This window comes from Brienomyrus brachyistius, chromosome 11, assembly GCF_023856365.1.
Source record: "Brienomyrus brachyistius isolate T26 chromosome 11, BBRACH_0.4, whole genome shotgun sequence".
In the NCBI taxonomy this organism is placed as follows: domain Eukaryota; kingdom Metazoa; phylum Chordata; class Actinopteri; order Osteoglossiformes; family Mormyridae; genus Brienomyrus; species Brienomyrus brachyistius.
Window position 1 is genome coordinate 13,929,820 of NC_064543.1, and position 23,636 is coordinate 13,953,455.

At 44.3% G+C, this 23,636-nt stretch overlaps 1 protein-coding gene across 3 annotated transcripts in view; it reads left to right on the plus strand.

Moving 5' to 3' along the window:
• The window catches only part of LOC125751302 (mitochondrial glutamate carrier 1-like), a 28,668-nt gene that overhangs the window by 1,502 nt on the left and 3,530 nt on the right, over nucleotides 1-23,636 (plus strand). Inside the window, exons 1-10 of one of the 3 annotated variants that reach the window (XM_049029948.1) lie at nucleotides 11,407-11,493; nucleotides 11,650-11,901; nucleotides 13,818-13,943; nucleotides 14,923-14,978; nucleotides 15,065-15,155; nucleotides 18,873-18,930; nucleotides 19,660-19,720; nucleotides 20,148-20,289; nucleotides 22,328-22,482; nucleotides 22,968-23,043. In XM_049029948.1, coding sequence (XP_048885905.1) covers nucleotides 11,882-11,901; nucleotides 13,818-13,943; nucleotides 14,923-14,978; nucleotides 15,065-15,155; nucleotides 18,873-18,930; nucleotides 19,660-19,720; nucleotides 20,148-20,289; nucleotides 22,328-22,482; nucleotides 22,968-23,043 — 785 coding nt within the window. In that variant the 5' untranslated portion in view covers nucleotides 11,407-11,493; nucleotides 11,650-11,881. Of the gene's footprint in view, nucleotides 1-11,406; nucleotides 11,494-11,649; nucleotides 11,902-13,817; nucleotides 13,944-14,922; nucleotides 14,979-15,064; nucleotides 15,156-18,872; nucleotides 18,931-19,659; nucleotides 19,721-20,147; nucleotides 20,290-22,327; nucleotides 22,483-22,967; nucleotides 23,044-23,636 lie in introns of those variants that run through there. The other 2 variants (XM_049029949.1, XM_049029947.1) reach the window with 2 other exon arrangements.

Consider the following 23,636-nt stretch of genomic DNA (forward strand, 5'->3'; position numbering starts at 1 on the left):
AGATTTGTCCGTGCTGAAGTGCATTGGAGTCAGGCAGTTGACCCTGTGAGAACAGTTTGGAACATAAAACTGCATTGTATTAGATTGTGATGTGTTAAATATTAACTAAATTACACGTGCAAAACTTTAGGAAATTAATCACTAAAAATAGAGGCATCAGTTAAAACGCTCGATTAATTGGTGGCACAATGGCCTCAGATTTACCAGTTTAGGGGTTTCGAATCCAGTTCTTTAGCTGTCTGGGAGGGGTGCATGTCTTTGTGGCTTGGTAGTTTGGCAGGTAGCATGGCCCCTTCCAGGGTTCTGCGCTCGAATGCATCCTTGTTTCTGTGTTAACAGAGTCTGCTCCCCCACTGTCTGTTGCCTTAGTGACATGATTGGTTGTCCCTGTGACCTGCTATCTCTGACATAGCCTTAGCATGAACACGTGTTGGGGGGGGCACCCTGTGAGGGACTGGCATCCTGTCCCATGTGTACGATGGCTCAATTCTCTCTTCCCAGGCTATGCTTCCTGCCACAATCGCTGACTAGCCATTTATTAGCCCTGAATGGAGCTCGAAGGTCACCTTATCTTTGCTTTCTTAATGTTGCTGTTGTCTTATTACTGTTATTACCATATTACTCTGCTTGCGCTCACAGGTCATGTAGCGCCATTAAGTAGAAAATTGAACTGAAAAGTGTTTGAGTGTTTTGCTGCCTGAATTCTTTCTAACTGGCAACGTTTTCTACCTGAATTCGTTTTTTCACTAGAAGGTCCATGTCAATTAAACTCACTTCACTGGATAAGTACTTACGGGAAGCTGATGAAGTACCCCCACCCCGGAATAATCAGTAATTCTGTTGTCCCTCTCTGTTAAGTGCTGTGGTAGTTTGCTTGTTGTTCCATGTCCTGTTAAATGTGCTTAGGGGTCTGTTTGTTTGCTAAAAGTAAAGGCAGCATAAGCCTTCGAAGCTTGTTTAACTGTAATGTGGACGTTAGAGGCTTCCAGCAAGCCGGTGACGGTCAGCACTGTCTTCAGTCGGGGGGGGAGTAGGCTGCACTGCGGGCTTAAGTTCATGGAGTTTTGCTTGTGACCAGGAAGCCCTGCATTCAAATCCTTAGGAGAGTCCTGTTCTTAAGCAAAGTGCTACCAGCTGCACGGATGAATCAGATCGGCCTGCTGAACGAGTGAAGAGATCAGCTGTGGGAATGAATGGAGGCCAGCCTAGTGAATGAGTGAAGGGTGTAAATGAGGAAGTGAGTGTGCTTTGTGCTCTGGATTATCACGAGTGGGGGTCCAGGCAAGTGGGCACACGCTCTTCAACTAAAGTGTCTCAAGTGTGACCACAGTAGTATGAACTGGTTTGTAAAAATGCTTCATTGAAATAAAATGGTCATTTGTTGCATTATAGTATGTATTTTCTATATAAAATATCATTTTGAGCAAGAGAGAGGGCTGAGGGGGAACAAGTGAGATGGAAGACTATGGGAGGCTCTTTGTAAGAAGTGAAAACTTTGAGAAGAAGTGAGAGAAACTTCATCATGTGATAATACTTCCCCCTTTTCATCTCTCCTTTACGTTTCAGTTTGAACTGGGAAGTTGCACTTTTTACTACTTCCATAGATTGGCCTTTTGGCCGGTATTCCTTACCCCAAATCACAGGAAAACTAACAGTGCTGGAGTGGTCATGGAATTCTATAGACATAAGAGGCCCTTGTAAACGTTTGCCTCGATCTGTTTCCATACTTGGCACCGAATGTGCAATTGTCCGCCTCTTTCAAGGAAACTTTTCATGAACTCACTTGCCCGGTTTCACCCCGTCAGCTTTTGGGATTGCTGAGGGGAAACGTTTTGAAAGACGGGAGCAGCGGAAGCAATACCAGGCGTTGGGTGTTACTGTGACATCACCGGTGCTATCATGTCTCCGTGGGGTGATCCGTGGTGACCGTCCTGTCCTATAGTGACGGGGTGCTGTTTGAATAACTTAGCAATTTAGCTGCAAGCTGAAGAAACCAAACAGGGCAAAAATGGGGGAAATGGTAGTGCAGTCCAGTTATGCTACCATATTGAGGAAAGAGAGTAATTTCTGTGAGATTAAATGATTAAGGGTTAAATCTTATCATTCTAAACCGAACATTTTTGGACCATTTTAATCCAATGTTGACTTCCCCCACCCCACCTAACTGTGGTACAGTCCTCTCCAGTTGTGTCTTATACATGGTTGGCATCTTCCTAGGACAAGGCAGGAGACTGATAACTGCACTGGATCACATGTCAGAAATGCAGCTTGGCTCAAAACATCTGATACACGTTGATTTTTGAATTTCAATAAAATTAGGCCCTTGAACTGACCAACATGTCCCTGCAGTTACTTTCTGAAGACTGCCTGGGATACAAAATAATAATAGTAATTTTAGAATTTTGGAAGACCTGGAAACAGTGATCATCTTACAGTTCTTCATGAGAACGTTAGTATAAATGTTTTTTTTTTTTTTTTTTGAGGCATCACCTAAAAAAATCCCCAGCTTCAGGCGGAGAGTCGGTCACCTTAGAGACGCCCCTCCCCAGCCCCTGAGGGCCTCTGCAGACCTGCCCTGTCAGTGGCTCAGGTTCCCCTGCTCTCCTCTTTCCCAGGGTGCGACATTGACAAAGGCTATCAGTGTACATCCTCTCCGCTCCAGCTTCTCTCTGCCTCAATTCAGTCTTTGGAGAACACACACACACACACACACATACGCACACACACACACACACACACACACACACACACACACACACACACACACACACAGGTTTGTAATTATATCTTTGTGGGGACTCTCCATTCATTTCTATGAGGAAAATTCTAATCCCAACATGACGACCTTAACCCCTACCCAGTCCTAATCCTTTAGCATCATAATAATGTGACTTTATTGTGGGACACACACACAAACAGCCAGACTTGCATGCGTGCACATGCACATATTCGGAATATTTAATTTGACAGAGGGGGCTGATCTGTGTTTCAGATTGATGCAATTGATGTCAGTTGGGCTGGTTAGCTCAGCTGGTTAGAGTGTAGTGCTTATAATGCCAAGATTGTGAGTTTGATCACCATCTGGGTCATGTCTATCTTGCATGAATTTTCCCCAGTACAGTACAGTATTGTCCTAACCTGCAGTATAAGAACATAAGACCATAAGAAATGTACAAACGAGAGGAGGCCATTGGGCCCATCAAGCTCATTTGGAGAGGACTTAAGTAATAGCTCAGAGGTGTTAAAATCTTATCTAGCTTTGATTTAAAGGAATCCAGGGTTTTAGCTTGCGCTACACTAACAGGAAGACTATTCCATACTCTACCTACACGCTGTGTAAAGAAGTGCTTCCTCAAATTCATTTTAAAATGTTCTCCTGCTAATTTTCACTTATGGCCATGAATTCTAGTATTTAAACTAATATTAAAGTAGCCGTTTGGCTGAACAGCATCCAGACCTGTCAGAATCTTATATACCTGGATCATGTCCCTCCTTAGTCTCCTTTGCTTGAGGCCAAACAGATTCTGCTCAGTTAACCTCTCCTCATAAGACATTCCTCTAAGACCAGGAATCATTCTTGTAGCCCTACGTTGCACCTTTTCCAAGGCAGCAATGTCCTTCTTAAGGTATGGTGACCAAACTGGCACACAATATTCTAGTATGATGTACTATGCAGGGCAGTTGTACATTGCAGTATATTACTCAATGCAGACAATGACCTTAGTATAATACACGTATTTATACAGTACAAGGCAGGCTGTGGCCTAGGTAATGTGTAATGTTGTGTACTGTACAGAACCAGCTATTCTGAAAGCCCCTTCCACACAGTGGTACACCAATCCCCAGCACTGTACAGCAGAGTATATAGCATATAGTATAGCTCAGCATATGTCAAATTATTTATTGTTTTGAAAATGTTTGATTGATTGTTTTATTTCCCTTCGATGCAAAAGCACTCACTCAGCATTTGAGGTGCTGCCCATTTTCTGAGCAGGATGCGTGTTAAAGTTACAGTGCACTGCAGTACAGTGGGTCACTGGAAGGAGGACCTTTGCTTATCTCCCACACTGGCACACACTGAAAGACATAGGCCCACAGACACATACTATTGATTCTGAGTGTGCAAAAGCCTAGCCACTCCCCTTCCATAGATAACCAATCAGAGCAAGGTGCAGGGCACCACCCAAATGGTGCAGATTTTAACCAGAGGGGGTTTAGGGAGGAGAGGAGGCCGCTGTTACACACAGATGCAGTATGCATCGTCATTCTCTACATGTCTTACTTCCTCCCAGTTTAGGAGGTGCTGTTTTGTTGATGTAAACCCAGTATGTCTGTGTGTGTATGATTTACAAGTTATATGTGCATTTGAGTGGGCCTTGGGGATTGATCAGAGATGGGAGTTAGGTAGCAATCTGTAGTCTTTGCTGGGAGTCAGCAGCTCATAGGTTTGCTGCAGAACTGAGGACTCTAGGGAGATCTCTAAGGCTCCCTCAGGCAGTGACTCTCGCAGCTTGTCTCACTTAGTTTTTAGTGTGAGAGGGGCAGTAGAGAAATGCTGTCCTATGTTTAAAGAGATGTGTGCGACAAGGGTTCTGCCAATGGCCATAGCGTTGGAAGTGGGGTTGCTGAGGATGCTTCAGCGTCCCCTCTGGTTGCCGGTGGTAATGCAGTATCAGAATGCTGTCGGCAGCTTGCCCATGCGTATAGTTTTGCTTAAAGAAACTCATAGCATTATGCTATCTCACAATGGCTCAGAGGCAACTTTATGATACTTTATGATACTTCTCCAAATGGACTACAGAACCGCCAGCAATAAACAATCAATGGGCAATTCCGACTTTCAGCACCCTGAGCTTAAAACATCTTCCCGCACATATGAGCAGGGGAAAAAAGGATGGGTAATGGGTGTCAGAAGTGCCCCTTGTGGACAGCACAAGTATTGCATTTCAAGCCTGTTACCCTACAGGAAACCGTAAAATATGCAAGTAGGCTTCTGGAAAAATGAGCATCACCCTGGACTTTGACAAGAGACTCCCATTTGCTGCCCTGAAAACCCACCTACGGTGAACGGAACGTTTCCATAGAAGGAACATAACTTTTTTGGGTTAGCTCATTCTTAGCAAGGAACAGAAAGCCAGTGCTGTGGTAATTTTTTAATTTAATTTTGGTACAGTTAACCCAAATAGAACAATGAACTCTTATTTCCCATTTGGTGCTGAATGTCCAGTGTGAATTTATATTTAAGTTCAGGCACGCCATAGAATTTCCTTTTGGTAGTTTACACAGGTATGTAATATAAGTTCTATTCGCACTTGTGTTTGAATTTTGATAGGAATGTGCTTCTTTATAATTGGTCTGTCATTCTTCTGTTTTAATTCCTTAACTTGCCTATGTTCTTATTCAGGCTGAGCCACTGAGCTTTAGAAGACTGGAGGGCAGATTGCATTAAAAAATATCAGTTAACACATTCTGAGTTTGGAAGTCAGTGTGTATCAGACTGCTATGTATGACACAGCAGGGCCTGAGGTGGTGTGTCATTCAGCCAGTGCCCTGCACACTCTGTGACAGACACAGCAGGGCCTGAGGTGGTGTGTCACTCAGCCAGTGCCCTGCACACTCTGTGACAGACACAGCAGGGCCTGAGGTGGTGTGTCACTCAGCCAGTGCCCTGCACACTCTGTGACAGACACAGCAGGGCCTGAGGTGGTGTGTCACTCAGCCAGTGCCCTGCACACTCTGTGACAGACACAGCAGGGCAGTGTTTCCCAACTTGGTCCTCAGGGACCTTTATGTTTTTGCTCCCTCCCTGCTCCCGATAGCAAAAACATGGACTGTCTGAGGGTTGCCGAGGGCGGAGTCAGAAACACTGCAGTAGACTGTAACACACTTGTCTAGATGGTGTAGTTGTTGAGTGGGGGCGGGGGGGTTGTTCACGCATTATGGATCAAATAGTATTTAATATTTCAGTCCGGACATGAAAAAACTTGACAAACCCCATCCCGTAAGAAACTAGGCTTAAAATTTTATTGAACAAGGTTGATTGAGGCCTCTTTTTAGCTGAGATCCCTGGATATGACATGGATAAAATGCCATGGAGACAGAGAGATGCACAAAGGTCTAGACCCCAGAATGAAATGGAACCAGAAAGGGTTGGGATTAACCTCATTCCAGTGGGAGCGAAGGGGCAGCATAAGCAGATTTGCCCTGGACCTTGCTCTCTCAACCCATCCCACAATGCCGCTCTCTGTTCTTGCTCCATCAGTAGAGCCAGACTTTAACACTAAGCTTCTGTGAGGGCCCTAGGCTGGATCGCATGGACGTGTCAGTGAGGTGCGCTGAACACAAGAACTGGTTCAGAGTCTGTGGGCCAGGATCTGTCTTGATTTCGGAGGTCACACTTGGTTTGATTTTGGCTACAGCTTCATGGCACAAAGTTACCTCTGGTTGAAAGGGTCAGATTAGGGACTGCTGGTTGTACTCGGCCTAGAAGCACTTACCAGAGACACCTCCACGGTGAAGATCTAAGGTTCAGATCTTTTTTGTCATTGCTCGTGACAGCACAACGAAATTGAGATAGCAAGTCCCCAGGTGGTAATGTATAACAATGTGTACAAAATAGTCAATAAAAATGTGACAGTGACACTCAGATACATTCAGAGACTTACATTCATACATAGACACTCATTTATAGACAGACACACTCACAAACAAGCATGAGCAGCGACACAATGAGGCAGCCATTCACACGCGTGAAGTGGTGAAATGCATGTGTGGATACAGGTACACACATGTAAGCACAATGTTAGATACACACTCAGTCCTACACAATGTCAGAGATGGGTTGCTGAAAAAAAGAGAGTGAAAATGAGGAAATGAGAAAGAAAACTATCCTCCAATTGTCATCCCTCTTTACGCCATGCTTTTCTCTGTCTGCTGTATCAAAACCCATCTCTGAAGCTTAATACTCATGCCCTGCTCAGACTGGTTTAAGGCCACGGTGGAGAGAGCGTACTTTTAATCAGCCGCTCACTCACGGCGTACACTCATTTCCTATTCACTCCATTACTCCTGTCTGTCTTCAAACAAGGAACGAGCTGTCTCTCATTAATTCTGCCTTGCCCCTGCCTCTCTTCTCCTCCTCGCTCCACTTCCTGGTCGTCTTACTTTCCCTCATGCATGGTCACACATAAAGTATGGTTCTTGTTAAACCCCCCCCCCCCCCACACACACACACACACACACACACACACACACACACACACACACACACACACACACACAGAAAGGCTGCCTATTAACTGGAACAAAAGAGGCCAGGCAACAGACAGCTGAGTTTGCATGTGTTGGGGTCGTGTGTGTTTTTGCTGCCGTTCCTGTTCGGATATGCGTCAGTAGGGAGGTATTATCCATTGGCTGGATTTGGCTGAGAGTCCCCAGTGGGCGGAAGACAAGCATTGTGGGTAGGTGGAGGCTGCTAATTGCAGGGAGAAGATGGCAGTGGTGTTACACCGTTTGCAGCTTTGTTTGCTGTGGAGAATGAAACAGGAAAAGTGGATGTTAGCAGGACTACAGTTGGGGGGGGCAAGGGGGAGTTGGTTTGTAGGTAAATGTCTGCTGTTTGGTGGATGAGATCCTCACTCCTCATCAGTTCAAAGATCGCTTCCGGAATGAAGGTTAAACTGGGTTTGTTATCAAAGTCGGTTTGTGAGCAGAGATTATTGGTTTGGTGTAGCCTTTGGGTAGCTCATTACAGGGTCCATCCATCCATCCATCCATCTTCTGAAACTGCTTGTCCTAGTCTGGGTTGCAGGGAGTCTAAAGGCCATAGGTGCAAGGCAGGGAACAACCCAGAAGGGGACACCAGCCCATTGCAGAGCACACTCACACACCTACAGACATTTTGGTAACTACAATTAGCCTCAGCATGTTTTTGAACTTTTTGGGGTGGGGGGGGGAACCAGAGGAAACCGCACGACCACTCGGGGAGAACAAGTACCACACACATGTAACCCTGGCAGGGACTTGAACCCAGATCCCAGAGGTGTGAGGTGACAATGCTCATCACTGCACCACCTCATCATAGTATCTTGGGTCTTAATTCTAGAATATTGTACTATTCACTGGAGGATCCCCTGTAAATCGTGTTGGCTTTACATTGCTGAGTTTCTGGTTGCTGGGCTGCACTTGGGACAGAGAGAGCACAAACCTCCGCTGGTATGTTTCTGGGTGTGGAATTCTGTAGGAAATCTGTGGCTCCTCTTGCTGCTGTTGCAGGTTGGTCTACCTGAATTGCGAGTCCACAACCTCTATACAGACTCAAACATCAGCACAATAGGTGGGTATCAGAGTGGGTGAGCGACCGATAAGGGCTTGACTGGAATGAGGTTGAGTTATTTTCATAATAGACTTATCATGAAACAGGGATTGATTTAAAGACTTTAAATTTGTTGTGTTTAAATACTGTGTATCCATTTTGAAGATGAACAATGGACAGAGTAGTGTGCCTGTTCTGCAGATGTGACTTCCTGTCTTGCGTGTTGGTTGCACAGAGACACCTGTGGGGACTAATTTTGCTTGGGGCTGTGGTTTCCGGAGGCTTTAGCACTTCTGTGTTGGCTGAATAGGTGCAGGTGTGGAATGCTGGTGATCCGCGGATTTTGCAAGCCCACCTTATTGGTTGGACCCATTTTTTTGTCGAACTGTTTTATTAAACTATTCAGTTCTGAATTTATTAAGAATTGCCAAAGAGTGAAAAAAAAGAATCAAAAATTTGTTTCCTTACAGTTGTTAAATGGGTATTATTGTATCGTGGTGCTGAGTAACTAAGTGTATAATCACTGTTGATTAGATAAATTATTCACAACAATGTGAAAATGTGAATATTTATCGTTTGTATTCATTGACTAATATGATCTGAACTGTGTGCTTATCTAATTAATAGCTCAATCAGGCCTAATATGTTGAGAGTACAATGCTTGTAAATCATGAAAAGATCAATTTATAAGTAGTGGAAAACATATTTACATTTACATTTAATATATTTAGCAGATGCTTTTGTCCAAAGCGACGTACAAGTGAGGCAAATAGCACATTACAAACACACAACTGTCAAGGAGTCAATTAGGCACAAGTGCAACTAGGCTGAGCTTCCAGTGAAGGGCCAGGTACAATTATAAGCAGTTTCTGGAGCAGGAGCTACACAACAATTACATAAAAAAAGAGCAGGAGTGCAACATAAGAATTACACATAATAGAAACAGAAAATGAGATGCTGAAGTCCTGAACTGTGTGTAGAGGGATTTTGGACCATTTTTCAAGAAGAAAAGCCTCCAGTCGTTTGAGGATTGAAGGATATGAAAATCTACTTTGCATTCTGTCCTTCAAAAATTACCATAAAATGACCTCATATTAATTAGCAATTAAAGTACCAGAGTCATCGGACATAATGATTCCCCCAAGATGGCCAACCTTACGAAAAGATATTGTCAATTGAAGGTATCCTTTGGCTTTCTTAAAGTGTAAATCCTTCTAAATGTAGCAAGAAGTGTGAAATATGACTCATCAGACGATAATACTTTTTCAGTTGCTCAGGGCTCCAGGTAACGTGCTCCTTACGGCAGGATATTCGTTGCTGTGTGTTTGTCTTAGATCAAAAGGGTTTTTGTATGAATTTGGGCTTTGTGAATCTGCCAATGCTACAGATATTATGGAAACTGGGTCACAGAGATGCTGATTTGGTTCTTTTTTAGTAATTTCTGATGCTGTAATGTTGTGGTGCTTAGCAACCATGCCGTTAAGTGTCTGTCTCTCTGTGTCAGAGAGCTTCGATTATCGACCACCGTTCTGCTTTGCTATTGCAGTGTGTCACTGTTTGGAAAGTGCCATCATGATAATTGAGAGTGTTCCCCATCAGACTCTGGTTCTGAAAGCCGCATGGAATGACAGACTGACATGTTGAGGCATCGCGAGTGATGATGATGATGATGATGATGATTATCAGTATTGCTCTTTAGCTCAGTGGGTAGCACTGTGGTCTCACACCATCATGTTTATGAGCCCTGGTTAAGTGAATTTTTATCTCTAAATTGCTTGATGACAGGCATAGCTCCTATCCAATCATAAGCTTGGCCCACTCACCCTGCTCTGGGAAAAGTGGAACAGCCCATTAACCCCGGCCCCACTAGAGGATCAGTGGTCCACCCAACAATTCAAAGTTGGAGTTGGGCCTGCTCATAGTGTGTGAATTGAGCTCCGTGATGCCGTCCAATCCAGCGAGTCTCCCTGCCTCATCTCATGTGCTTCCTGGGACTAGCTTCAGGATCGTAGTGACCCTGCATGTGGGTCATTGGTTATACAAGATGGGGGGCAGGATTATTCTTATTATTAGTATTACTCTTAGTTACAATTGTTGTCCAGAGCGGCCTTGATGGAGTGCGAGCACAATTAAGTTACTCTATTATCTGCTGCTTCATTCCTCTTTAGATACACATTGAGCTTTACAGAGTCTGTAAAGTCAAGCAGGAATCGGCCAGCAAATAAAATGAACAAGCAGGTGGAACACAAGGGCCAAGGGATGAGCCGGTTGTACCTTTCTCACTCGCTATGCTGTGGGTAAGGAAATACAACCACAACTGTGCACACTGACCTATGTAATAAGGAAAAATAAACTTGTTATCAGGAGAGGAAACGCTAAGCCAGTGTCAACACTGGTGTGAATATACAGCGGGAGGCGGAGAGGCAGACTGGCAACGCCGTGATTGGTGCAGAGAAGGGTGGAAAATGCAGGAAACAGGAAAGACCCTTTTCTGCTCAAGGACTCTGATGTACAGCAGGCGCCGCATTTCTCTTTGGTTGACCAGGCGGCCGCATGCCGAACTGCAGCGCAGACGTCTGCAGCACAGACTGGAGAGCATCGCCACAAGTAGCAAAGACACCCAATGGTCGTGTCTGTACTTGAGCTTGTTCTCAGTGAGAAGTAGGTGCTTTAGTAGGCTAGTATGTTTAGTGCATATGACAAAGGGAATTAATAGCCCTCGGCTGATTATTAAGATAAACCCAGAAGAAATATACACGGATTATAATGTATTAGAATTAAACCAGTCTAATCAGAAACGAATTTTTGTCAACATGAAATAGAGTATAATCATCCAGCATTTAGAACTGTATTTTTTCAAAGACGTATTGACCATAGCAAAGTCATGGTCACCAAGCTTCAGGTTTGTATTATTCTCATTTAGCGGTCAATGCTTGGTTATTTTCAACTAATATTCAGGTGAATAAATTGGATGTTGAAATTCACACTGTATAACACAGAGCTGTATGGACAATGTTATTAGCTTACATAATGTGGTGTGATCCTGCATTTGCTTAGAGAGGCTCAGCCCACGACGGAGTGTTTTGCTAGAGCGGTAACAGTCACTGGTGGTACAGCCTGGTGCTTCAGAGCTTCGTTCTCCTGTGGCACCAGATGGACGCCTCAGTGACAGATTTGGGGTGAGAGAGAGCGGTTTAGAAAATATGCAGGATGGGGAGGAGGGTCAGAGAAACGCCAGGAGGGTCGGGAGAGGGGCCGGCATCAAAACCACCAGCCGTTCAGTGGCAGGAAACGCGACACTGAATCAGTCTGGTTTCTCTGTCTTTCTCTTTCAGGAACGGCTCTTACCGGCGGACCAGCACGAGCAGACGGACGCGGCACGTTAACAGACAAACCGACTGACACTCAGACCAAATAGACAACCTGAAAGGCACTCACACTCCTGGGCCGACTGACTGATAAGCGGCCAGACTGACGCACGTACCGGCAAAGTGCTGCGCGACACGCTTATCGAGAGACGCACTACGCGGCCCAGCACACTGACGCGCTGAAAGGGGTCCAATATAAATGGCTGACAAGCAGATAAGGTAAGTGTGAGCTGTCAGGGGAGGCGTTTTTTAATTAATTAGTGTTAATTAGCCAGAAAATTAAGTAAGAGATATGTGCATTTATCCAGTTTGACGTTTTCATTTAAATGGTTGGATGGATGGATTTTAAAAAAGGACTTTAAAGCTGTCTAGATTTCGCCGGAATAAAGCAGGCCCTGTTGGAGGTAGAGCACCCTCTGTCCCCACGATCACTCAGGCTTCCATCATCTAGCCGGGATCACGCTGGCACTAGCCGCTGGGCACACGCCCGGGCCAAGTCAGAGATGCTCCACTTTAGAGAATCTGCCATCGTGTTTGGTTGGCAGGGGGTCCCTGACCGCCTGGCAGTGAGACTGAGGGGTGGGAGGCCTGCGTGAAGGTGAAGCCAACCTCGCAGGCTCAGCTGCAGACAGTCGGCTGCGTGATTGGGCGCTGGGCCCCTGTACAAGGCCTAGCCGTGCGTTTTTAGATTAGGGCTAGAGAATTAAAATACACATCCTAAATACACCAACTCAAGAAGTATCTAGAAACCGGCACACAAGATATAACAGATAACATATCAAAGAATGACTACACAGTAACCCCTTCACATCCACAATGGTTAAGGGCGTCAGGTTCAACATTAATACTCAGGCACCCCTAAACTCTATAACAGTCTGCTAGCCTGAACTATAAATTGTCTATATATTATTCATTTCTAAACAAGCAGTATTGTACTGTACACTTTGCATGTCAAATTACTTTTTTATTGCCTATCAAAATCTTTTTATATAATATGCAAGCTATCTAAATGATGCCCTTCTATGTAAAAAGTTACTACTGAATTCACTGGGAGCACTACGTTCTGGACCCATTATTAATGGGTGCAAAATTAAAGGCACTGAAAGGTTTAAACATTACTGCGAGAAACATGAGATTCCACAGTCACAAAGACAGGTGACGTGTGAGTTTGGCTGGTTGCCGAGACGCCCCAAGCCAAGACTTTTCACATTAAAAAGACAGTGTGTACTCACACTAACAAATATCATGTATTACTAATATTAATATATTATATGATTTTTATGGTCTAAATCATTATCAGCATTGCTTCTGTGTTCGTTCAGCAGGCTCCAAAAACACTCCCAATTAATTGTTCATGATTTAATTTAATTGGTATCATGAATGTCAAACACACGAATGTGCCCCTTACATAAATGTGTGTGTGAATGGTATGTGCGCCCTGTCATGGGTGGGTGCACAAGAAATGCGGGGGTAGAAGTTTATGGAGGGATGGATTTGGCCCTTATTAATACCAGACTGTGCTGATTTAAATATAATAGTGTGTGTCAGGTTTATTTATTTTATAGTAGCTCATTACACAGCTCATTGACAGTCAGGCGTCAAGCTCCTGAAACGTTATATCAAGGGATCTGAAGGTTTTCTAACTGTTCATCTCCAATTTGTTAAAAGATAATAGCTAAAATATCAGTGTCACTACCCCAGCCTAAGCAGCTCTTTAAATGCTAAATTAAAATTAATGAAGTAAAATAGGTGGGAATGGCACGTTATAGTACCACAAAGTTGCTGGTCATGGGTAAACTTCATGAACCACTTGCTGTATTTTCTGACTCCACTAGATGGTGCTCTCTCTTCAGAAAAGGGCTTAAAGCATGCCCCAAAGCAAACCAGGAGTGGAATCTAGTGGGGTCAAAAAATACAGCAAATGGTTCATGAAGCTTCATTTAGCCATCACTATATAATGGTATTTAACAGGGTAAAATTCCAAGTTCAGCTTATGTGAATAATGATTTATTTATGATTTGGGTAAAAATGCTAAACATGTTACATGATAAACATGGTATGAAACAGGGTAACACTGCTACTTTGCGCTAACGTTGAGCAGGATGTCCTTGAACTCTGTCTCTCTTGTCCTCCAGTTTGCCTGCCAAGTTGATCAATGGGGGCATTGCTGGGCTGATCGGGGTGACCTGTGTGTTTCCCATAGACCTGGCCAAGACCCGCCTCCAGAACCAGCAGAATGGGTCGCGCCTCTATTCCAGCATGTATGTACAGTCTCCCCTTTGATGTCCCAGGGTTGCATGTGCAGATGAGTTTTAACAGGCAGCCGCCCGCCTCTAAAAGCCTCTGAGGCTGGGTTTGACAAAGCCAGAAGTACCTTGAGGGATTATCACTTCAAGTTCAAAGCAGCTCCACACTCAGAGTTTGATCACTATGGCTATGCCAGTGTACCTGTGCTATGTGGTATAACTATTTTTTTGTGTGTGTTCTGCTTTGCTTAGGGTTGTGCTCAGGTGTGACACGCTTCAGTAATCCATCTGTTATTTTAGCCAGGCTGTCTGCCGAGCAAAGGGCACACACTAGGAATGCTGTTACAGCATCTTACTGCATCAAACACTAACTGGATTGGCTGTAACCATGGGCGATTTTATCGATGGTGCAGAGGATGCAATTGCACCCCCTACTGGTCAGATGAAAATGCTAATTCAACATGTTAAGTTCAATAACATAGTATTATTTATTTAGTAATCAGTGTTAACGCAACACAACACAACGCATGCTCTGCATTTAACCCATATGCGATGCTGTGACATAACAGGAGGCATCTAATTCAGCAGTACCTTGCTTGAGGTACCTCAGTGGTGCCTTGCTGATCAGGGATTCGAACCAGCAATCGTTGAATTACAAGTGCGTTTAGTACTCATAAAGCACCAACCTAACCATTAAGCCACCACTGCCCAGTGAGATTAAATTTGAAAATGTAGCTTGTGTTAATCATATCAATGTGTAATACTAATTTGTTGTAAATGTACTTCCTTTTTTATCTGGATGACCGGTTGAGTTCTCTTGCACTGCACCCCCCTGTAAGTGAAGCGTAGAGTCATCTATGGCTGTCGTCTTCATTTGCCCCCGGTTGTCTTGTCATTCAGTAGAGCCAGCAGATTCAGGGACAGCAAGCAGTACCTGCCCACAAGGCAGTTTGGTCCATCTGTCCAACCGTGTCGCCCCTGTTTGTGCCTGCAGGTCAGACTGTCTTATCAAGACCATCCGATCGGAGGGCTATTTTGGGATGTACAGAGGTAAGGGGCCGGGGACTGGCGGAAAAAGAGGAGAAGCGCTATTGTACAGTTTCTTCAGTGACCCAGCAATACTCGCTGTCTTTCAGGAGCTGCAGTGAACTTAACCCTGGTGACGCCGGAAAAAGCCATCAAACTGGCTGCAAATGACTTTTTCAGATACCACCTCTCCAAGGATGGGTGAGGGACACTGAGGCATTAATACACCGATGGGCCCAAACACTGGCTCACATGTTTATACACGCTGCCTTACACGCGGACACACTATTTGCATACAGTACTGTGCAAATGTTTTAGGTATCAATCCCTACCTTTTCTGGACCTTCTTATCCTATTCAAGGCCTATGCAACATTAAGATATTTATCTGGGTAGTAAGTGTACATTTGCTAAGAAAAAAAAAGAAACAGTTAACAGTAATACAATAAAATCTAACAAGAATTTCTTCTCCTACCAAAAAGTTATCTGATATCTTGTTGGAGGACTAGATGAACACCACTTCAGTTCCCAAACCTCTAATTCATTATCTTAATCAATGATGTATTGGTTAGCCATGTGAAGTGTGTTAGTGGTCAAGTCAACAAAGAACATGGGCATATTGGATGGCTGATGCAAATACTGGGGTGATTTTAGCAGAGGTTTTGAAATCGCTAAGCTAACACACTTTGACAGGCAATAACATCATAGTTTTACACCAGCATGAAGATCATTTAAACATCATTTTGTTTGACTCACTAAGACTTTTGCATAGTACGGTATGTGTGTGTGTGTGGCCCTCAGATTCACACCACTGCCAGTTAGAGTAGTGCTTATGTAATATAGCCCTCTAGTTGCCGGTCAGTAATGGCCATGCCCACAATCTACCAGTAACCTGGAACTGAGCCATGGCTAGAAAAAGTATACAGATCTGTCATTCCTGAGAACATAGATCAATCACTCCTGAATATCAATATCAGGAATATGCCATAATCGATTTCCACTCACCCCCCGTTCAATAATTAAACAGTTAAGCATGTGCAGTTATAACTTTGGGTTCAGTATGAGGGGAAACAGTTGGTGTTGATTCTTAAAATATGTCGTATACAAACATAAAAATGCTTTTGTTTGTGTTACCCAGTGGAGATCACATGTATCCAGCTTCTAATGTATTTTTGCTTGTATGTCGCGTCGGACAAAAGCATTTGTGAGATAAATGAATGTAGAACTAAATATAAACGTCGGCAGTTTGACGTTAATGTTACTAATGCAGAAAAACAACACGTCAGCTGCATCATAACAGCATCAGGTTACAAATATCAACACGACATGTAGGATTGTACTTAGTGTTACATTGTTCAGCTCCATTCAGTGTCGCCATGACTACTAAAAGCTCCAGGTAGTTAAATTATTGATTGTTTTGACCTGACCGGCTTGTGAATTATTAATATGATTCAAAGCTCAGTATACATGGTCTGCTGGGTGGCTGCGTTTGTGTAGCAGCTTAGCAAAAGTGTAGTAGGGGCAGACAGCTAGGCGTCTGGGGGAGATTCCTCACAGTTATTCCTGCATTTTGATGACATATGTGGATGACAGACTGTTTGGGTGCAGCCTGGCCTATGTGGCGGGCTGAGGCATGTGTTACTCAGGGGTGATCAGTCGTGGGGAACCTGCAGTGCTAACGTGAGCCGCTCATCATGCATTTTATGCATGATCAACAAAAGCTAAAATAAGACAATGCTAACTTATTTTGGGACAGGCAAGCAGTATTTTAAGGCCCCACAGGGCTACACGCTCAAAGAAGACTTGGGCTCGGTTGCCCTGGTTACCGTTGCTGAGTTGCATCTGTGTTGCTTCATTAGTGCACCTGGGGCGTGGTTTGCTTAATGAGTCCGGGCCCCAGGCAGACCTGCTGGGAGGTGGCAGGTGGCCAGAACATTTATTTGTGCGTACATGCAAGTGTGCCTGGGAGGAAGCCATCACAGCTTCATCTTCATATGAATAAAATTCTGATTAAGTGAATATCGTTAAGGTGTCTTTGACAAGTCAAGATGGACAGGTTCAAAAAAATATATATATGCCTCAAAGCCATAGCGCCTACCTGGCTTCGTTGAGTACAGAATTACCTCGCTCAAGGACATAGATCTGTTGGTCTTCCTGTGTAAATAGATCGGCCGTACCTAAGCATCAGTTAAACGGCAAAATAAATTGCCAGGAGCTACACATTCAGTTAGTTTAATGCCGTTCAGTATGGCATCCCATCCAGGGTGTGCCCTGTGGATTCTGGGTAACACTGCGACACTGTAGTGGAAAACTGGTTGGAAGATGGTGTCACGTGCAGGACATCTGTGACGTTTGTGTCGTATTTGTGCAGGACCTTGTGGGTTGAGCCAGACAGATGGGCAGTGGTCAGATACTGCGTCTGGTTTAGGAGACCATATTCATGTAAGCTGGTGAACCTGGTCTTTGGGGACCCCGCCCAGACAGTCCGTGTTTTTGCTCCCTCACAGCTCCCTACCATGGAGCAAAAATGTGAACTGTCTGGCAGGGAGCTGGGAGGGAGCAAAAACACGGACTGTCTGGGGGTCCCCGAGGACCGGGATGGGAAACACTGACGTAGGCAGTAGCAGCAGCGTCCTCTTATCACCCTTACTTTAGTGTAAGAGGGAGCCTTAGACTCCAGGGAGAGCCTGGGTTTAGCTGACAGTAATTACTGGCAGCTGGGTGTTGTTTGTAGCATTGATGCCCCCTGCCCTGCTGGCCGCTGCTCCCTCTATGCCCTGCTTCACTGGCATGGCTCCGTCCTCACGTTGGATGGATGGATTTTGGAACCGTTCTGGTCTTTAATCTAGAAAAGGTAGTATTCATATTGCCAGTAGGGATTGTATGACCCCATCTGAATATTAATCTGACCAAAAATAACAGCAGCAGAGAAGACAGCATGTGATTCAGAGTTATAAACACAGAATATGTAAACTGGAAGGATTAATGATTATAAGACGTGCTGTCGGACAGCTGCAGCAATAATAAAAGGCTGCAACTGTGCTGTGCAAGGAATTAAGGACAAGTTATTTTTTTCTTTACAAGAACAATTTCTGTGTAAAAAAATAGTTAGAATATGCATGATGGGTCACGCCTAGACCCCATAGTTATTCCTGAAAGTTAATAAAATGCAGCGAGAAATAAAAGTGCCTGATTTAATTTTTTCCCGGGATTTGCAGTTAAAACCTCTCGCATTATATGATGAACTCATTGCTGTGACAGCAGAAACACTGCAGACTGCGCATGCTTGCTGTAGGACACTGCAGAAGTGAAAGGTTCTATACAGAGTGGTCTTCGATCAAAGGAGACATACAGTGTGGCTGTCCAGTGGATTTCACCGGGGTGCTTGCTGGTACAGAAAGTGGCTCAGATGAGGAGTAGAGTCATTAGCAGGGTGGCTAACCTGCGTTGCTAAGAGAGATTTAGTCTGGAAGCAGGCGGGTGGCCAGTGAGGCTGAACACTGCAGAAATGTCATTGCAGAAATGTCAACCTGCATGCGCGACAGCATGGGAACATGGTGGATTTTGTAGTTTATTTATGTCATGCAGGATGCAAATACTTTGCAGAATTCCAGAGAGAATCTATAAAAAGCCATTGTCATTTTCATGTTCTAACAGAGTTCAGGGTGTGTGGTTCGAAGGAACAGCATATTTAGTTAAGTATTAAATTAGATTTTACAGTAGTAATATGAGGGATATTTCACACTGTCTGAATGGAACCAGACGTATCATGTCAAAATTAATTGGGAAATTCCACACAGACGCTAGGCGCTTCTTATCTTGGTGCCAGCTCCTTTGGGGTCAGAAGCTGGCTCATCTACCATAAATAACATGCTTGAAGTGTATTTATTAAATAATCACTTTCTCCTTTTCCCTCTCAGTCAGAAGCTCACCCTCTTAAAAGAGATGCTGGCTGGATGTGGGGCCGGAACATGTCAGGTAGGGCTGTTCCCTCTCTCTGTGCCTGGTACTTCTATATATACACAGCTTACAGCTGATCTTACTTAATGTAGAGTCGATCTCTCTTAATATTGGCCTGAACTCCTCACTTTTAACAGAAGTTAGGGCTATATATATATACACAGTGTAGAGCTGAATTCTCTCTTAATGCAGAGATAATCTGTGTGTGTGTGTGTGCACAGTTTAGGGGTGGCTTCATTATATACAGTGTAGAACTGATCTCTCATAACGTAGTGTTGATCTCACTTCATTCAGCAATGTAGGGCCAGTCTCCATCTTTACACAGTGGACGGCTGATCTCTTTCAATGTAGAGCTGATCTCTCTTCATTTACACTGTATAGGGCAGATCTGTCTTAATGTGCAGCTTGTCTTCCCATGTGCACAATTCAGAGCTTCGTTCTGTTTAACTCAATGCAGAGCTGATCTCTCTTCATTTACAGAATATACAACTGTCCCCTGTATGGATATACATGCAGAGCAGTACATATTGTGGTCAACCTCGAATAACAGTTATAGCCTTAATAAATCCTTGCAGAATAATATAGCACTATGCTGCTGAATATTTGTATTACAGCAGTGAGAGAAATTTCTCTCGGTTTGTTCAGCCTCGTGACGTCCTTGTGAATTGTTTGCTTTGGCTGCCAAGTCCAGTGTTGCTTGTTTGTTCTGGATACATGGTAACGTTGTGTCGCTGTCTTTGGTTAAAGGTCATTGTTACTACTCCTATGGAGATGCTGAAGATTCAGCTGCAAGACGCTGGACGACTCGGTGAGGAATTGAAAAAATTAGGGAATTTTCAAGGACACAAAAGTGTTGCGTTACATGAATGTATAAATGCTGCCCTCGTGTGGTCAAAATTATGTATGTGTTTATTTTTAGCGCTGTTGTCTCATTGCCATTCTGTCGTTCTCTCTTAGACAGGGACACTGCGTCTCAGTAATGAACTGCTTATTTGCACATAGATATCTGGAGTTTGTTTTTGTCTGTCTTATCTGTTTTTCACCCTTATCTGTCTGTTTCCCCCCTGGTTTACCCCTAACCCCTGAAGGTTTTTTGTGAGTGACTTTGTCCATCTGTTGGCCTGTCTCCATCACTTTCTGTGTCGAACTCATTCACCTGGGGCATTGTGGGCCTTTCAGCCTAATATGATTACATCATGCTGATGATGTCATATATGTGATGTCACTCTCCTTAGAGGCCCAGAGGAAGTTAATGCCGGAGGCAGCGGGGAGGTCAGTGGGAGCCAAGTCTCCCACAGCTATGCAGCTGACCCGCGATCTGCTGAGGAGTAAAGGCATTGCAGGGCTCTACAAAGGGCTGGGAGCCACACTGCTCAGGTACACTCCACTGACTGTGCGGTACGCGCACACACACACATGGGAACATGCGGATCAGCACACACGCTAGGGGAACATGCCGGTTAACACAGACGCTAGGGGAACATGCCGGTTAACACACGCTAGGGGAACATGCAGATCAGCACACACACTAGGGGAACATGCGGATCAGCACACACACTAGGGGAACATGCAGATCAGCACACACACTAGGGGAACATGCGGATCAGCACACACACTAGGGGAACATGCGGGTCAACACACACGCTAGGGGAACATGCCGGTTAACACACACGCTAGGGGAACATGCCGGTTAACACAGACGCTAGGGGAACATGCCGGTTAACACACACGCTAGGGGAACATGCCGGTTAACACAGACGCTAGGGGAACATGCCGGTTAACACACACGCTAGGGGAACATGCCGGTTAACACACACGCTAGGGGAACATGCGGGTCAACACACACGCTAGGGGAACATGCCGGTTAACACACACGCTAGGGGAACATGCGGGTCAACACACACGCTAGGGGAACATGCCGGTTAACACAGACGCTAGGGGAACATGACGGTCAGCACACATGCTATTGGAATATGTGCTGTGTGCACACGCCAGTATGTGATGTGCATACACACTAGTGATACACATAGATTTGCAGACACGCTACTGGAACATGCAGATCCAAACACATGCTAGTGCCAGATGTCGTTTAGCACACCAATGCTAGGGGGACATGCAGGTCAGCACACGCAAGTTAAAGAGTCATATAAATCAAAAGGCATGTTAGGCGAACGTCCAATGTGTATGAACACTCCAGAGGAATGTTCAGATCAATAGCCTCACTTAACAGCAATCCAATACGCTTATTTACTGAAGGGCGAGACACAGATCACCGGGAGGATGTCACTCAGCCGGAGGATCACTTTGTGAACTAGGAAGCATTTCGCTTCAGATTAAGTATTAAAAGAGTGCAGTGTGACTAAAATCCATTTCATTTTCCTGTCACCCATGCATCCATTCATTCGTTTGTCCATAGCTGCCTTTCCAGTGCAGTCCTTCTGAACAACATCAACATCAATAATAATAATAATAATAATAATAATAAATTAGGAAGAATAGTCATGGAAGGTGTATGTATATATTTATATATTTTATTATTATGTTGTGCTCACAGAATGTCTTAGGATGCTTGCTTAATTTAGTACAAATATTGCTAATTTATTGGTTTTATAGCAAAAATCATTAATTTATTTCTGTGTTTATAAAAAATATGTATACAGACTCCCCTACTTACGAATGAAATATGTTCCGAACGGTGTTCGTAACTTGAAATGTTTGTAAGTCGTTATTCAACATCATCTTAAGGGTATTTGCAAGTACTAAGAACTAGGATCTCACATTTGGAACAAGCAGTAGATTTAAGTAAGACTTTCATTTCAAGTAGTAATAAACTGAAATCTAAATTATAGTTCTGGAAGAGCAGTTCTGAGTTAAAACGTTCATCGACGAGCAATCTCATTGGGTGCTTTTTTAATTAGTAACACCTTTGCAATAACATAAAACACCAAAGGTCTGCGTTCAGTATCCCTTTGGAACTGAATGAATCCAAAAAATTATGAAACTTCATAAAAAGAAAATGTCTGTGCAGAAGATATGTGCAGATATCTAAAACGTTGCCTTTTATGAAACCAATAAATTTGCAACATTTGGACAAGAATTATACAAGTGGCCCAAGACCTTCTGTGAGCACAGTAAATTTTATGCTCAGGTGGCTAAACAGATTAAAAACAGAATGAGAAAGAAAGAAAATGTGCTATAAATATCTGCGTAGCTGCTGTAGCAGGTAGAAGTGGGTGTTCGTTAGACGCTGGAGTTTGCAGTGTGTGAGCACACTTTGGCCTCAAGAGGGCACTCCTGGCCTGTTTAGTCATAAGCACATTGAGATGGATCAGGTCATTGGTCAGGGTGAGTGTCTGTGATAGGATGCCGTCTGGCTGTGTCCGTGTCACAGCCTCCCTCTCCCCCTCTGCCTCAGGGACGTGCCCTTTTCCATCATCTATTTCCCTCTATTTGCCAACCTGAATGACCTGGGCAAGCGTGGTGCTGAGGGTCCTGCTCCCTTCTACGTGTCCTTCATCTCAGGCTGCATCGCAGGCAGCACGGCTGCTGTGGCTGTCAACCCTGTGGATGGTGAGTTGGGGGGAAATCGGGGCCTCGGGGAGAGAGCTGGCCCCTCCTACCAGGGGCGGATTGGGTTGTTTCTGGGGCTTCACGCAAAACAGTCACTTTGGTACTCTCTGCCCTGCCCTGCCCCCCCATTGTAGTGACTGTGTGTGGCCAACAGGGGGCCCCAAAACCCATAAATGTGTGCAAAAATGGTCACTGAACTGTATGTGAATTCACATGTGTGTTGTCTTTGCATATGCAATGGTGTGTGTGAACAAGCATTTTTAGCAGCATGAATGTGTGTGTTTTACTTTCTCCAAATCTGTGTGCGTATGTAATACTCCATGTATATGAATGTGTGTGTTTTGTTTGAATATTTGTGCCTATTGTGCACGTAAATGTTTTTGAACTTTGTAAAGTGATAAAGACCAGACTGGTCTGTGTATATGAATCTGCATTCACTGTTACAGTGATCAGTTGTGTATGAGTGCGAATACTTGCTGTTGCAGTAATAAAGACCAGACTGCAGTCTCTATCGCGCGGGAGCCAGGAGGACACGTACACCGGGGTGACAGACTGCATCAGGTAAACCTACAAGACGTATCTGCCTTCTCACTAAAACCTTGTCTCTCAAAGAGCTTACCTTGTGCTCCACAAACAGCGCTGACTGTATGATGTCAACACAGTGCTGTGTGCGTCTGCGAATTATCTACTATTTTATTGTTTATTGCTTATTTTAATGACCTGCTTTTCTAATCTACCTTTTTTATACATAAGTAGCTATACAAGCAGCAACTATACGAGCAGTGTTTCCTAATCTGGTCCTCGGGGACCCTCAGACCAGGTTCAAGTTTTTGCTCCCTGCCAGACAGTCCACATTTTTGCTCCCCGGTGGGAGCTGGCAAGGAGCAAAAATGTGGACTACCTTAAAGTCCCTGAGGATCGGGTTGGGAAACACGGACATAGGCATTAACAAGAGAGTTTCCTACAGGGGAGTGAAAATTTGGACTGTTTGGCAGGGAGCTGGGAGGGAGCAAAACTGTAGACTGTCTGTGGGTCCCTGAGGATTGGGTAGGGAAATACTGCTGTAGAGTATAAATGATAGACAGAAGGGGGCAGTGTTGCTTTTTTTTAAAAAGGGGTGATAGTAAAAGTGACACAAGCAGACCACCTCATAC